Raw genomic sequence first — 16,886 nt, 5'->3', positions numbered from 1 at the left:
CCCTGCAGGCCTGGGTCCCCCACAACTGTCCTCTACTGCAGGCCTGGTCCCTCCCAACTGCCCTCCACTGCAGGCCTTGTCCCCCCCAACTGCCCTCCCCTGTAGGCCTGGTCCCCCCCAACTGCCCTGCACTCAGGCCTGGTCCCCTCCCCCCCCAACTGCCCTCCAGTGCAGGCCTGGTCCCCCCCCAAATGCCCTCCCCTGAGGGACTGGGTTCCCCCCAACTGCCCTCCTCTGTGGCCTGGTCACCCCTAACATCCCACAACTGCCCTCCCCTGCAGGCCATCTTGTGGCAGCCATCTTGTGTCCATATGGGGGCAGCCATCTTGGACCACATGGGGGCGGCCATCTTGTGTCTTGGTGTGACGGTCAATTTGCATATTACTCTTCTATTAGATAAGATAATTACTATTACATTAGGACTTCTGCCATCTCATTTCATGCTTTATACTTCTCATGTTTTCTCTCTGATTCATTTTTGCCTTCCCTATCTTTTATTGTATAGATTGAATTTTCTCTCTCATTTGAAAGTTATATGTTATTTTTCCTTTGTGTACCCTAACTTACTATGCCCCATACGTTCCCCCCCGTCACTGACTGTGTTTTAAGAGTCTCAACACCATCCTGTCTCCTCCTGCTCTCCCCACCTGTGCTGGTCCCTCAGCAACTCAGTGGAGGAATGGCAGCCCCATCCAATTGCCATTTTGTTCAGAACTGGACAAGGCTTGTTCAGGGCTGTCCTAGAGGAGATTCCAGTGCTCAGTGGGGGTTTGATTTAAATAACTTTTTAAAAGGTCCCTGAGGTTTTGAGCAAGTTCTGAGTCTGGTAGGTTCTTATAGGGGAGTGAGAGAGAATGGACAAGTCCAACAGAGCTTCTGAAGTTCAGTTGTAGGCTACCTCTCTGAGACGTCTGTTCTCTACTTTGCTCTTAAGTGCTGTGTAGAATACTGCCCCGTGACAGGCAGGAAAGAAATGAGAGAGGGCCTTCGGGAGACGATAGGGAGGGCTGGGGACTAGGTTGAATGGGCATAGGCACACCTCATCCAAAGAGGCAGCCATCACTCAATCCCAGAGTCGTTATCAATAGGAATGTGGGTCCAGGATTGCCAGAGCTTCTGATTTTCAAGAGAAGCCAGGAAAACAAGTTTTCTATGTGAAATCTTTTGATTTGTATATATTGGCTCAAAAATGTTTATAACCCCATGCAGGCCAAACAACATGTCTGCAGACTGGATCTGGCCCAGACACTGCCACCCATGACCCCTCCTGATTAGTCAATGATTCTGTCCTTGTCACTCTTGATATTTCTCCCTTCTGGATAAATGTCCCCCAAAAGTGTGATTTCCTACATCCTCTCAGCCACCTCTTCTGGGCCCCTTTACCTTGAGTGCCATTCACGTTACCATGTGCTCTTTCTCAAGGCCATCATTCTGTTAAGTACTGTGACCATCCCCCTTGTTTGCATTGTTAACTTAGCTAGTAAATGAGTAGTATGAAGGTAAACTTGGTTCTTGCCCCATGAGTGTAGGCACGTGACGTGGGTTTGGTTTTCTTGGAGCCCGTCTGCAGCCAGAGCCCATGAGTCCTTGTTCTTAGAAGTACGAGAAGAGCCTGCCTGCTCTCTCGCTGGGGCATGGGCACAAACACCCTGTGCCGGGCCCCAGATCCCAGTGCCTTGGCCTGCAGAGGGCAGGGCTCCAATGTGGTCCAGAGCTCAGGACCCGTGAGCCTCCTTGGGATGGCCCCTCCTGCCGGCCATGGCCTCTGGGGTGCTCTTGCCCTGAGTGTCTTTCCCGTCTGGCTCTGCCTCTTGCCTCCTCCTGCGGGAGCGGCAGGAGCCTGAGGCAGCCTGCAGCTTTATGTACATTGCACAGTTGATGACTGACTCCACGGTAGCCCCTTGATATGGAAGTGAAACAGCCACACCTGGTGGGGCCTGAACTTTTGGTGACAGTAGAAGTAGTTATGCAAACTGCCAAGGAGGGAGAAGTCCTCTCTGTAGCCAGGCTATGAAGAAAGCTCTTGCCTGGCCTGGTCCCACGTGGCCTCCAGGAGTGGCTCTGATAACATGTCTCACCACCCCCATTCCCCAAACCCGTTTTTTCTTGGTGACAGGTGGAAGTAGCAGTGGTCACGACTGAAAGAGCCAAACATTTCTACAGCCCCCAGGACATTCCTGTCACCCTCTACAGCGACAAGGATGAATGGGAGGTCAGTGCTGGAGGTCCCCAGGGCTGTGTTCCATCATGTGTCTACAACAGGACAGGACTGTACTCCTGGAGCAGACAGACCAGGCTCAGGTCAGCAGGTAGGGCCCTCAAGGCGGAGTTGATGAAGAAAACAAGTGTCTAGCTTCTGGCCTGTGGGAGGCCTGTAGTCTCCTCCCACCCCAGGCAGAGCTCGGCTTTGGCCCCGAGCCTGAAGTTGAATGCCCTTGGGCTTATCTGGGCTGATACAACCACAGAAGAGCTCTGTTCCCCTCGCCCTGTCTCCATGGCTCCCCATGTCAGGACTGTCCAGAGTGCCTCACTTCCCACAGCCTGCATCTGCTCTCCCTCAGAAGGGTGGGCAGCGGCTGAGTCACCAGACATTGAGTGTGGGCCTCACAGGGGTGCCTTGCAAGGCATTTTTAAACATTCTCAGCCTAGAACATTTCTGATTGGTCCGTCTTCCCCAATTCTCCCCCTCCCCCATTTCTCACTGCCCCAGACAGTTCTCACTGTCCACTGGCTTAGACAGCCCAAGCATCCGCCTCAAGCAGACAGGGCAGGAATTCCCTGCCAGATGTCAGTTCTCTTGAAAACCAAACCATAAAGTGAATAGCTTGAAAGACAAGGGGCGTTTGTTTTCTCAGGCCTGGCTTCTCTCAGGCTGTTGGCTGCAGCCAGTCTCTCCCCAGCTTAGCTGTGGAGGGGGCGGCCGTGGATTTGGGCAGGGTTGCTCACCAGGTGGTCTTCCTCCGGTTCCTGACTTAGTGTCCTTGGCCTCTGTTGCCCTCCCCCCCCCCCCGCCCCCACACACACACCTCCTTCCCTCTACCAACAGAGTGGTCTGCCCAGTGACCCCATTTCTCTCTCTCTGCCAGATGTGGAAGTGCCGGTCCGACCCAGTTCTCCACATTGACCTTCGGAGGTGGGCAGACCTTATGCTGGTGGCTCCTCTTGATGCCAACACTCTGGGGAAGGTGGCCAGTGGCATCTGTGACAACTTGCTTGTGAGTGAATCCCTGTGCTCTCCTCCCTCCTTGAACCTCTCTCCCAGTTTGCTGAGTTACAGACTACCTTTGTACAAGGTTCTCACCTTGGAATCCTTTTATCATGGTCCAGTTTGCTCAGAACACTGCCCCTCTGCCTCCTACCCATATCACCTGTGCTCTGGCAAGTGGGCAGAAGGTGTGGTCCTGATGGATGGACTCGACTTGTGGGTGCTTTCTGAGGCTGTCCACTCCTCACCTGCCCTTTGACGTTCAGCTCTTCTCCCTTTGTCCTTCATTCATGGGCTGCCATTCTGTCGGTTTCCTGGCCTAGTACCATTGCCTGCCCCCCATTGCCTGCCTTCTCACTGGGATCTGGATACCCACATGGGCAACGGATAAGAGTGTTTGCTTCTTCATGGATGTCTCACACACATTTATCCCGTCTGTGTTGTAGTCACAGGTGGAGGTGCAGTTTCCCATGTGCCATGGGAAGCTGAGAAAGGAAAATAGGAGAAAGACAGGGCCAGAGTGTGAGCTTATAGATGATGGAGGGAAGGAGCACAAGCTCAGCTGTGCGAAGTGGGGACTGACAGACCTCAGGGAGCTATTGTCCTGAAAGAACCTTTGTGCACTTGATCATCCTGGGAGGAGTTAGGCATGATCTCTCTCCTCCCTCTGCCTCATTACCCTCCCTTTACTCATTTATTGAGCTTTACCCACCATGAACTGGACCCATGCTGAGAAACACACAGGACACGGGAACTCACGGTCTGGAAGGAGAGGGTTTTTGTTCACCCATTCAGGCGAGAAGGGAGCATGCTCTGTGTGTGGTCTAGTCTTAAATGACCCCAGTCAGTCCTTTGACAATGGAGTCTCCACCTTGCACAGTGCTGGGCATGTACTCACTGTATGTATGAGACGATTAGTAATTTTACGTGACAAACAGCCAGGAGTTCTTCGGAGTTCAGTGTGGGGAAGAAGTGAGTGACGAGGCGGGTCAGTGTTTGGGCTCAGGTAGGTTAGTCTCTGCCTGTGCTTGATGGCACTTAAGGCAGGTTTGGAAGAATCACTGGTGGTTTAAGCATCACTTGAATAAGAACACGAGGCGAGCAGAAGAGGAGCAGCACACATCTGTGTGGCCAGGAGCAGGGTAGGGGAGTCAGAGGGGTGAGCCTATGGTAAGGGAGTGCAGAAGGCTTCCCAGTGGGGCTGGTGCCAGGGCTGACAGGCAGTGGAGCCTGTGAGCCTCCTGCCCCTTTCATTGAAGTGGGTCAGAGTTGTGTGTGCCCAGCACTGTGTTACCAAACCTCCGGGCTTCCCACGCTGGTCAGCAGCTGGCTGATGTGGCAAAGCACACCAAGGTCCAGGAGTTAAGCCCCGGCCTGGGCTGCTCTCCGGGGGCTTCCTCCCTCCTCCTGAAAGTTCTGCTTCCCTTTTTTCCTTGAAGCTGCACTGCTCCTTGAAATCTTTGGAGTTCCCTCCTCCTGAGTTGGCTGAGCCGTAGAATAAGTTCCCAAGACCAGCCCCCAGATAATTTTCCTCAAAAGGTTTCACTTGAAGGCAAATTTTTAAAAAATACATATTTTTATTGATTTCAGAGAAGAAGGGAGAGGGAGAGAGAGAAACACCAATGAGAGAGAATCATCAATCGGCTGCCTCCTGCATGCCCCACACTGGGGATCGAGCCCGAAACCCGGGCATGTGTCCTGACTGGAATTAAAACTTGACTTCCTGGTTCATAGGTTAGTGCTCAACCACTGAGTCACACTGGCTGGGCGAAGGCAAATATTTTAAGAAATTGAAAATCTTACAATGTATAAACTGTCACCATCCTTGCTCTGTGGCTCTGTCTTCTCTCAAAAGATGTTTTTTGTTTGTTTTTTTTAAATATATTTTATTGATTCTTTTACAGAGAGGAAGGGAGAGAGATAGTTAGAAACATCGATGAGAGAGAAACATCGATCAGCTGCCTCCTGCACACCTCCTACTGGGGATGTGCCCACAACCAAGGTACATGCCCTTGACCGGAATAGAACCTGGGACCTTTCAGTCTTCAGGCCGACGCTCTATCCACTGAGCCAAACTGGTGAGGTCTCAAAAGATGTTTTATCCTTATATCCTTTATCCTTTATCCTGGAAAAGAAGCTCACCCTGCTACTTCTCTCCTTCAGTTCTCTTTCCTTCCTTTTTAGTGCCCAGAACTTGGGGTGCTATTAGAGCAGTGTGCTGAGTGTGACTCTGTGTGCTGGCCTCTGGGCCTTTTGTCATGTGACCCACCCTCTGGCCACTCAGTTCTTGGCCCCTTCTTTGTGCTAAACAGCCAAGCAGATCCGGAAGAGAAGGTGACTTCCTTGGGTCACCAGTCTAGCTGGGAGCTGGTCTCCTGATCGGGATCCAAGCCTCCTCTTTGCCCAAGCAGATTCCCAGGGGCAGAACCTGAGTTGCTGAATACAGTGTTGGCCAAACAGAAGTGATGATGGGAACTAATGCCTTCTTTCATGCCTCTTGCTGCCAGAAGGTTTGGAGGGGCTCTGGTTTGTCCAGGAAACCCTGAGCTTAGAGATGAGGTGGGAAGAGCAAGAGAGTGTGGGACATGGAAGGGTTTGGTTTCTGCTCTGGTCAGTGTATTTTATTTTGAGGACACATAGAAACCCCAGCACAGCCCCCACCCCACCCCACATGCAGTCCGGGGGCTCCTCTAGGTATACTCATGACTTCTGCAGAAGCAGCAGGTGTCACAGGGCCAAGAGGAAGTGCGACTGAAACTGTCCACTCATAGCCGGGTTGCTGACCTCTGAGAGACATTGGTGGGAAAGAAATGCTGGCGTCTGGGACGATGCAAACAGCCAGATCTAGAGGCGGTGTGTTGTCCTGCTTCCTTCCTGTCCCAGGAGAGGGCAGGGTCACTGAGAAGGGTGGCATTGGTCCCGGCCTCTTCATTTCATTGTTCTCTGGACTCCCCTCTCTTTTCCTAGAGCAGCGGTTCTCAACCTGTGGGTCGCGACTCCTTTGGGGGTCGAACGACCCTTTCACAGGGGTCGCCTAAGACATCCTGCATATCAGATATTTACATTACGATTCATAACAGCAGCAAAATTACAGTTATGAAGTAGCAACGAAAATAATTTTATGGCTGGGGGTCACCACAACATGAGGAACTGTATTAAAGGGTCGCGGCATTAGGAAGGTTGAGAACCACTGTCCTAGAGGGACATGGGACAGCTCACTGCAGATAGCAGCCCTCAGACATCCTACACTCATGGCTGCTTGTGACCCAGAGGATGGTGTGTAGGATTTGGAAGGGTTGGGAGGGATGGTAGGGGGAACATCATGCACCCCCTCCCCCACCCTTTTTCACAGACCTGTGTCATCCGGGCCTGGGACCGCAGAAAGCCCCTGCTCTTCTGCCCAGCAATGAACACTGCCATGTGGGAGCATCCCCTCACCTCGCAGCAGGTGGGCCAGCTCCAGGCCTTTGGCTATATCGAGATCCCCTGTGTGGCCAAGAAGCTGGTGTGTGGAGACCAAGGTGGGTATCTGGCTAGGCTTACAGCCTGTCCTCGTGGCCCATGGTCAGATCTGGATTAAGATCCCAGCCTGTTGTGACCTCAGGCAAAACCATTATCCTCCAAGCCCAGCTTTCTCATCTGGAAGATGGGAATCACCCCTCAGCATTGTTAGGATTAAATGTGATAGTTCATGTAAGGTGCCTGATATCCCAGCACGCAGTCCATGCATAGTCCATGACAAGGCCATAACAGTCCATGCATAGTCCATGACAAGGCCATAACAGTCCATGCATAGTCCATGACAAGGCCATAACAGTCCATGCATAGTCCATGACAAGTCCATAACAGTCTATGCATAGTCCATGACAAGGCCATAACAGTCCATGCATAGTCCATGACAAGGCCATAACAGTCCATGCATAGTCCATGACAAGGCCATAACAGTCCATGCATAGTCCATGACAAGGCCATAACAGTCCATGCATAGTCCATAACTGTAACTGTTTTCGGGTCCTGTCCTGATGGGTTTCAGAAGGATGTGATGGGTCTGGCTCAGGCAGAAGGCCCTGGCCTTCTCAGGCACTGGGGTCTGGATGGAGCCCTCCGGGGAGTACAGGGTGGGATGGGAGTGGGGGTGGGGGTGGTGCCCTGCCTCAGTCTGCAGGGCCACAGCAGAACATTATTCCCTAGGCTTGGGGGCCATGGCTGAGGTGGACACCATTGTGGACACCGTGAAGGAAGTTCTCTCCCAGCACGCTGGCTTTCCGCAGAGTTGAACCCGGGGTCTCCCATGTGTGTCCTTCTGCACCCAGTGTGTCTTCAGGCCGCGTCAGTGAAGGTGGACACTGGCAGAGTATGGTGAGAATTCACCTTTGCGGAATAAGGGTCTAGCCTGGGCCGGCTCCACAGTCTCCAAGGGCCTGACCTGCCCCAAGGTAAACTGGACCAAAGGCCCAGGTCTCAGCTTCTTTCAGCCGGGAGACTCCCTGCGACCTGGAGTTCCTCCCTCCTTTTCCTGGGATGGTTCCGGCAAGCCAAGGAGCAAGCTGCTGTATTGTCCCTGTGCCTCTGGGAGGGCCTGAGGAGTGACTGGCCAACCTGACTCTACATTGTGCCCAGGAACCACTTTTCGAAATGGTCCTTGCTGGAGATTCCCCGTGGGGTGGGCCCTGGCCAGGCCTTTGGGACGTCAGCTGCCCTGCAGAGTCAGGAAAGCCTGTAAGTTGGAAAGACCCTGGCCATGCTGTGAGATTGGGGGACTGGGAAATAAAGTGACCTTTGAGAGACTCTTTGCTTCTTTCACGGCCCACCTGTGGTCTCAGAAATGGGGTATTGCCAGGTGTGGGCGAGGAAGGGTCTGGTGCCTGTTACGCCCGCGTCATGCGGTGGTTAAGGGCCAAGGGCTCCGAAGCAGGACAGCCCCTCGTTTAAATCCCAGTTCTACCAGCTGCCAGCCCTGGGACCTTGGCTCAGGACTCAGCCTTTCTGACCCTCACTTTCCTCATCTGTATTACTCTACCCTCCCAGAGTTATTAAGAGAATCAAATGAGATAATTTGGTCTACGGCCATACCACCCTGAACGCGCCCGATCTCATCTGATCTCAGAAGCTAAGCAGGGTCGGGCCTGGTTAGTACTTGGATGGGAGATAATTTGTGTAGAATAACCACCCCATTGAGTGCCTCCTACATAGTAAATGTAAAATAAATGGAAGTTAAAGCTGTGTGTGTGTGTGTGTGTGTGTGTGTGTGTGTGTGTGTGTACACATATATCAGCGAATGTTCCTAGCATTTACTGAAATAGACTGTCTCATTTGGGGAAAAATAAAATCCTGACCCTAAGCAGATGTAGCCCTTTATGCCAGTGACAGGCACATGCCAGCAGGGTTGGAGCCTGCCCTGCCTGGAACTCAGTCCCCTTGCTTCCTGGTTCTTCAATTGTTCTTGTGTGTTTTTTTCCTTAATCCTCACTGAGGACATGTTTATTGATTTTAGAGAGAGGGAGGGAGGAAGAAGAGAGAGGGAGAGAGAGAGAGAGAGAGAGAGAGAGAGAGAGAGAGAGAAACATCGATGTGAGAGAAACATCGATTGGTTGCCTCTTGTACTCACCCCAACTGGGGACCAAACCCACAACCCAGGCGTATGTCCTGACTGAGAATTGAACCTATGACCTTTTGATATATGGGATGACAATCCAACCAAGTGAGCCACACCAGCCAAGGCCTGTGTCCTCGGTTTTGCTGCACCTCAGATGGGGGCCTGCGTGTCTGTGCCCCGCCGCCCACGGCCCAACAGCGCATGGATGAGGAGGCAGGCTCCAGGCACAGTGCTCAGCCCTAGAAACTCTCCTGCCTTTGACCTAATTGCTGTTTGGTGGCTGCACTGGGGAGGTGCTTGTGTTCCTCTTTGGAGCTGAGATTAGGGCTGGCTCCCTGTTCTCTTGTCTTCCAGGCCAGGGGTGAATGGGACCCCATGCATGCCTTCAAGGGGCACCAGGAAGCCTGGCTGGAACCAAAGCCTCCCAAAGCCTCCAAGAGCCGCTATCTCTATAGCACGTGGCTTGATCAAGTGACCCTTTGGGATAAAACTGCCTTAGCACCCTGAAGAAAATGTAACTGAAATGGCAGCATCAAGAACCAGCCTGTTTGGCTGGTTTGGAGGTCGGGGTGTGGGGAGAGCCTGGGTGACTGAAATTCAGAGACAGTCCCAAAATTCCACTTAGGTGGTTCCAGCATCCCTCTTCCTGTCCACATGGCCCTTCCTGTCCTTCAGCACCCTGCTGACGAATGGGGAGGCTTTGCAGTTTTAATAGGAACTGCTACCGTTTCCTGAGTGCTTACTGTGGGCCAGGCTCTGTGCTGGACCCTTTTGGGAAGGCTGCTGCCCAGGAGTCCTGCTACAAAAGACGTGTTTTAATAAAAGGTCACAGGAGCAGAGAAGTTTGTAGGCCTTTGCCTGATAGCTCTCAAAACAGCTGTGGCTACTTAGAGCAGACTGAGCCTTGTTAGCTGGAAGGAAAGAAATGTTCCTTTGGATGTGGGCCAGCTGGAGACACCATCTCTTGGAGCCTGCCTCTTCGTTGCGGCAGTCCTGCACCCCTGTTGCCCATTTAGCATGGGAGTCTGAATGCACAGGCCAGGGTTGAAGAGCCTGGTTGTTCCCAGAGCTATGTCGTGCCTGAGCTGTATTAACCTGGCCCCATCTGCCAGAGGGGTACTGAGGTGGGAGTGATAAGCACGGCTTCCCGTTAAAGCTCTTGAAGTTGTCATCATTGGGCAAAAATGTTTCTTAGAGAAGATGCTAGCTTCCCTAATGATGTTTACAGAATTCTTGTAAGTTTGACGGCATAGAACATTTGGGTCTGAAGTTTGCACTCTTGTTTGACAGCCTGGATGGAGGCTGGAGGCTGCCAGGGCTGCTGCTGGTCAAGGAGCAGAAGCCTCTGAGCCAGGTCCCAGCCTCCTCCATACAGCTCATGTGTCCCTCTGCCGCTTCTGACTCCTGGGTAAGACACACTTGGCCCCTGCCTACCTTTCCAGCTCCACCCTTTACAACACACCAGCCCTGCAGGGTCCCCTGTCCTTTTGCCAGACTGGACAACCTGCCAGACAGGACAACCTTGATGGAGTCCTGTTGCTTCTTGCCTTTGCACATGCTGATGCTTTTACTGGAAGGCCATTCTTCACCTGGCTGACTCTTACTCATGCCTCTGTGTGTCTGGGTGCCATCTACTTTGGAAAGCCTTCCTTGGCCAACTCAGGCTGGTACCCATTGTGCCACTTTCTCATCCTATATTCCTATATAAAGAGGTAATATGCAAATTGACCATCACTCCAACACACAAGATGGCTGACCCCATGTGGTCAAAGATGGCCGCCCCCATGTGGACACAAGATGGCCACCACAAGATGGCCGGCAGGGGAGGGCAATTGTGGGCGATCAAGCCAGCAGGGGAGGGCAGTTGGAAGGGACCAGGCTAGCAGGGGAGGGCAGTTGGGGGCAACCAGACCTGCAGGGGAGGACAGTTTGGGGGGACCCAGGCCTGCAGGGGAGGGCAGTTGGGGGGAACCAGGCCTGCAGGGGAGGGCAGTTGGGGGGAACCAGGCCTGCAGGGGAGGGCAGTTGGGGGGAACCAGGCCTGCAGGGGAGGGCAGTTGGGGGGGACCAGGCCTGCAGGGGAGGGCAGTTAGGTGCAATCGGGCCTGCAGGGGAGGGCAGTTGGGAGCAACCAGGCCTGCAGGGGAGGGCAGTTGGGAGGGACAAGGCCAGCAGGGGAGGGCAGTTGGGGGTGACCAGGCCTGGAGGGGAGGGCAGTTAGATGCAATCGAGCCGGCAGGGGAGGGCAGTTAGGGGCAATCGGGCTGGCAGGGGAGGGCAGTTGGGAGCAACCAGGCCTGCAGGGGAGGGCAGTTGGGAGGGACAAGGCCTGCAGGGGAGGGCAGTTGGGGGGAACCAGGCCTGCAGGGGAGGGCAGTTGGGGGGAACCAGGCCTGCAGGGGAATGCAGTTGGGGGGACCAGGCCTGCAGGGGAGGGCAGTTAGGTGCAATCGGGCCTGCAGGGGAGGGCAGTTGGGAGCAACCAGGCCTGCAGGGGAGGGCAGTTGGGAGGGACAAGGCCAGCAGGGGAGGGCAGTTGGGGGTGACCAGGCCTGGAGGGGAGGGCAGTTAGATGCAATCGAGCCGGCAGGGGAGGGCAGTTAGGGGCAATCGGGCTGGCAGGGGAGGGCAGTTGGGAGCAACCAGGCCTGCAGGGGAGGGCAGTTGGGAGGGACAAGGCCTGTAGGAGAGAGCACTTGGGGGTGACCAGGCCTTCAGGGGAGAGAAGTTGGGGGGGACCAGGTCTGCAGGGGAGGGCAGTTGGGGGTGACCAGGCTGGCAGGGGAGGGCAGTTGGGGGCGACCAGGCTGGCAAGGGAGGGCAGTTAGGGGTGACCAGGCCTTCAGGGGAGAGCAGTTGGGGGGGACCAGGCCTGCAGGGGAGGGCAGTTGGGGGTGACCAGGCTGGCAAGGGAGGGCAGTTAGGGGTGACCTGGCCAGCAGGGGAGGGTAGTTAGGGACAATCGGGGTCGCAGGGGAGGGCAGTTAGGGGCGACCAAACTAGCAAGGGAGGGCAGTTAGGGGTGACCGGGCCAGCAGGGGAGGGCAGTTGGGGGTGACCAGGCCTGCTGGGGAGGACAGTTAGGGTTGACCAGGCTGACAGGGGAGGGCAGTTAGCGGCAATTGGGCCAGCAGGGGAGCAGTTAGGCGTCGATCAGGCTGGCAGGGGAGTGGTTAGGGGGTGATCAGGCTGGCAGGCAGAAGCGGTTAGGGGCAATCAGGCAGGCAAGCAGGCGAGCTGTTGGGAGTCAGCAGTCCTGGATTGTGAGAGGGATGTCTAAATGGGATCAGGTCTAAACCGGCAGTCGGACATCCCTCGAGGGGTCCCTGATTGGAGAGGGTGAAGGCTGGGCTGAGGGACACCCCTCACCCCCCGTGCACAAATTTCATGTACCGGGCCTCTAGTATAATATAAATCCCTAATATGCAAATCGACTGAACGGCAAAACGACTGGTCACTATGACGCGCACTGACCACCAGGGGGCAGGCGCTCAATACAGAAGCTGACCCCTGGTGGTCAGTGTGCAGAAGCCGGGCTCACGGCTGGCGAGCAGCAGCGGTGGCAGAAGCCTCTCCCGCCTCTGCGGCAGTGCTAGGGATGCCTTGGGGGATGTCCATCCCCATCAGGTGGACATCCCCCAAGGGGTCCCGGACTGCGAGAGGGCCTGCCCCCAGTGCACGAATGTCATGCACCGGGCCTCTAGTTTATGATAACAGAATTGCAATAGTGAGTTTACTTTGTGTCTCCCTAAAATGGGGATTGACTAGAGGGGAAGAGTTGTCCTCTTCCTCACAAAACCTGGTTAAGTTATTCTAAGCCTCTTGTACTGACAAAATTAAAAAAGGTGTGTGTGAAGGAGACGGGTGGGGGGAAGGTCCTCCTCCTTTCTGAGCAAGACACACATAACCTAGGAGCCATAAAAGCAAAGACTGACAAATTTGACTACAGAAAAATAATTCTGCCTAGCAATAACCCAAATGCAAGGACAAAAGACAAACAACAAATGGGAAATTATCTGTAGCTCACAGAACAGAGATCTAATTCCCCTGATACATAAAGAGCTCCTGTACATTGATTAGAAAAGGACCAGGAACACAAAAGAAAAGTGAGCAGGTGATAAAAACAGAGTATCAGAAAAGGACCAGGAACACAAAAGAAAAGTGAGCAGCTGATAAAAACACAGACACACACACACACACACACACACACACACACACACCTTTAAACATAAAAAGCTACTCAACTACATTGATGAGGAAAGTGGTGCAAATAAACTCTACTGAAATAAAAGTTTTCACCTACTAGATAGCAAGAGTGTTGCTCTTTGGAGAGCAATCTAAAAATATCTTTCAAAGTCACATATATACCTTACCCAGCAATTCTAAGGCTTTGTCCCATAGAGACACACATATGACATTATGTCTCAACCAGGCTATTCACTGCAGCATTGTTGATGGTAGTAAAAGACTGGAAACATCCTCACCATAAAACAGCTGGAGATTACCTAAATAAATTAGGGTCATTCCTACAGTGGAACTCTACAAGGCCAAGGGTGGGGAAGCTACCCAGATGCTAGTATTTGGATGATGTCTGAGATATATTGCTTAAAAGAAAATGCAAGATACAGAACAATGTATTGCATGCTAGCTGTGTATAAAAAAGGGAGAAAAGGAGAATATGTTCATCTTGGCTTATGTATACATCAAACACCTATTGAAAAATAAAGAAAGGAGCCATTGTTTGCCATTCAGCAAGGGAATTGGGTGGTTGAAAAACAAAGGCCAGAGGTTTCACGTTTTGAGCCAGTTAAATAAATTATCTACTACAAAAGCAGTTAAATACATGCATTTAAAAAAGTATTTCTGCCCATTTGGCTCAGTGGATAGAGCATCAGACCACAGACTGAAGGGTCCTGGATTCAATTCCGGTCAAGAGCTCATACCTTGGATACAAGCTTGATCCCCAGCTGTGGTCAGGAGACTATGGGAGGCAACCAATGTGTGTCTCTCAAATCAATGTTTCTCTCTTCTCTCTCTCTCTCCCTCCCACCTCTCTCTCTATGTCTTTCTTTCTCCCTTCCACTCTCTATGAAAAATCAATGGAAAATATTCTTGGGTGAGGATTAACAAAACAAAAAAAAGTGTTCCTGCTCTGCTGGTGTGGCTCAGTGGTTGAGTGTCAACCTACGAACCAGAAGATCATGGTTTGATTCCAGGACAGGACACATACCCAGGTTACAGGCTCGATCCCCAGTAGGGGGCATGCAGGAGGCAGCTGATCAATTATTCTCTCTCATCATTGATTGAATCTCTCTGCCTCTCCCTTCCTCTCTGAAATCAATCCTATCTAATAAAAGAGTAACATGCAAATTGACCGTACCTCTGCTACACTCACAAGCCACGCCCACAAGCCAATCAGGAGCGAATATGCAAATAAACCCAACCAAGATGGCTGCGGCCACAGAGAGCAGGAGGGAGGCTTGGGTTTCCCTGGCAATGGAGGAAGCCAAGCTTTCTGCCTGCCCTTGCCGGCCCAGGCCTCCACTTAATGCTACAAAGTTTCAATGATAGAAGATAAATAAATCTCAACAAAAATGGCTGTGGCCATGAAGCAAGCAGGAGGCTTGGCTCCACTCAAGGCTACAAAGTTTCAACTATAGAAGATAAGTAAATCCCAACAAAAATGGCCGCAGCCACAGAGCTGGAGAGAGCAGGAGGCTTGAGTTGCCCCTGGCGATGGAGGAAGCCAAGCTTCTGCAGCCCTGGCTTGCCTTGACCTCCGCTTAAGGCTACAAAGTTTCAATTATAGAAGATACATAATTCCCAACAGAAATGGCTGCGGCCACAGAGCGAGCAGAAGGCTTGGCTCTGCTCCAGGCTACAAAGTTTCAATTGTAGAGGATAAATAAATCCCAGATACCAGGGCCTCTGCTTGGGTCGCCAGGGGGCATGGCTGGCCTGCAAACCACCACTGGCCCCTCGCCCAGGCCACCCCATACCCCAAGGGAACCCCCACCCTGATCCAGGACACCCTTCAGGGCAAACCAGCTGGCCCCCACCCATGCACCAGGCCTCTATCCTATCTAATAAAAGAGTAATATGTAGATTGACCATCACTCCAACACACAAGATGGCTGCCCCCATGTGGTCAAAGATCCTGCCCCCATGTGGACACAAGAGGGAGGGCAGTTGTGGGCAATCAGGCCAGCACAGGAGGGCAGTTGGGAGGGACCAGGCCTGCAAGGGAGGGCAGTTGGGGGCGATCAAACCTGCAGGGGAGGGCAGTTATGGGTGACCAGGCCAGCAGAGAAGGGAAGTTGGGGGTGACCAGGCCTGCAGGGAAGAGCAGTTGGGGGAGACCCAGGCCTGCAGGGGAAAGCAGTTGGGGGGGACCAGGCCAGCAGGGGAGGGAAGTTAGGGGTGACCAGGCCTGCAGGGGAGTGGTTAGGGGGTGATCAGGCTGGCAGGAAGAAGCAGTTAGGGGCAGTCAGGAAGGCAGGCAGGCAAGCAATTGGGAGCCAGCAATCCTGGATTGTTTAGACCCAGTGGGATCAGACATCCCTCAAGGGGTCCCAGATTGGAGAGGGTGCAGGCTGGGCTGAGGGACACCGCCCCCCCCGTGCACGAATTTTGTGCACCGAGCCTCTAGTCTATATATATAAAACCCTAATATGCAAATAGACTGAATGGCAGAACACCCATTCAGTTGCTATGATGTCCACTGACCACCAGGGGGTGCACACGGAACATGGCGAGCATCAGCAGCAGGTGGCAGAGCATGGAACATGGAAGGCATGGGCCATGGCGGGATGGTGGAGCAGGTGAGCAGGGGTGCCAGACCAAAGCGGGGCACCAGTCACTGTCATCGGGGCAGGCCTCTGGTGGTTACTGAAAATTCTTTGCTCCTGCGCACCACAGTCCCGCCAGTGTTTGCACCAACTGCCGGCGCCAGCCCCACTCACACCCAAATACCGGCGCCTGGCACCAGCCTCAATCGCTCAGCCCTGTCAGCAGGTGCAAGCAGCGGCTGCCAGCCCTGATCGCCCCTGAGGGCTTCTCCACCTCCCTCTGCTCCTGAGGGGTGGTCGGGGCAGCAGCTGCCACTCACACCTGCTGATGGCGCCGACCCACTTGCTTGGGGCCAGCGCCATCAACGCATGGGAGCAGTGGTTGTGGGAGCAGGGCTGCTGGCAGACAGGGGACCCGGGGTCGCAGTGGGAGGGGCCAGGCGGGAGCATGGAGGATGGGCATGCCCACTTGGGGGTGGGGCCAGCCAGGGTGAGGGGCTGCAGGCGTTCCGGTCATTCTGCTGTTCAGTCAATTTGCATATTACCCTTTTATTACATAGGCTATCTATACTAATAAAAGGGTGATATGCTAATTAGACCAGATAGACCGAACGTCCATCGGGACAAAGCCATGGTGGCGGGGGCCGAGGTAGAGGCAGTTAGGGGTGATCAGGCAGGCAGGCAGAGTGGTTAGGGGTGATCAGGCCAGCAGGGGAGAGCAGTTAGGGGTGATCAGGCAGGCAGGCAGAGTGGTTAGGGGCGATCAGGCAGGCAGGCAGGTGAGCGGTTAGGAGCCAGTGGTCCTGGATTGCAAGAGGGATGTCTGACTGCCAGTTTAGGCCCAATCCCATACCGGCAGTCGGACATCCCCCGAGGGGTCCCAGATTGGAGAGGGTGCAGGCCAGGCTGACGGACCAACCAGTGCACGAATTGTGTGCACCAGGCCTCTAGTATCTATATAAAAGTGTTTCTTTTGTTTTTATTCAGAAGTTCTTAAAAATGACTTAGCAGGGAATTAATGAAAAAGATTTAACAAGGATAGCTGAAGATTTCCATCAAGGCCTTTGGAATATATATGGGTCTGTTTTCTTGTCATGAGCTAATAGAGAAAGATGGCTTTTGAGGATCCCTGCATACTTCTTATAAAACCTTTGAGGTCCTAATCTCAAAGAGTTTATAGTCTTACTAGAGGCCCGGTGCACGAAATTCATGCACGGAGCGGGGGGAGGGGGGACTGTCCCTCAGCCCAGCCTGCACCCTCTCCAATCTGGGACCCCTTGAGGGATGTCCAACCGCC

The 16,886-nt window shown here is 53.4% G+C and overlaps 1 protein-coding gene across 9 annotated transcripts in view; it reads left to right on the top strand.

The window, feature by feature from the left end:
• Window positions 1–8,213, top strand: part of PPCDC (phosphopantothenoylcysteine decarboxylase) — a 32,646-nt gene extending 24,433 nt beyond the window's left edge. For 3 of the 9 annotated variants that reach the window (XM_008157054.3, XM_054716682.1, XM_054716683.1), the window contains exons 3-6: window positions 2,117–2,212; window positions 3,087–3,215; window positions 6,558–6,726; window positions 7,397–8,213. In XM_008157054.3, the coding sequence (XP_008155276.2) occupies window positions 2,117–2,212; window positions 3,087–3,215; window positions 6,558–6,726; window positions 7,397–7,482 (480 nt within the window). In that variant the 3' untranslated portion in view covers window positions 7,483–8,213. Of the gene's footprint in view, window positions 1–2,116; window positions 2,310–3,086; window positions 3,216–6,557; window positions 6,727–7,396 lie in introns of those variants that run through there. The other 6 variants (XM_054716686.1, XM_054716687.1, XM_054716685.1 and 3 more) reach the window with 4 other exon arrangements.
• Window positions 8,214–16,886: the final 8,673 nt, after the last annotated feature.

Source organism: Eptesicus fuscus, chromosome 5 (assembly GCF_027574615.1).
Source record: "Eptesicus fuscus isolate TK198812 chromosome 5, DD_ASM_mEF_20220401, whole genome shotgun sequence".
Classification (NCBI taxonomy): Eukaryota; Metazoa; Chordata; class Mammalia; order Chiroptera; family Vespertilionidae; genus Eptesicus; species Eptesicus fuscus.
This window is presented reverse-complemented; position numbering and strand designations above follow the sequence as displayed.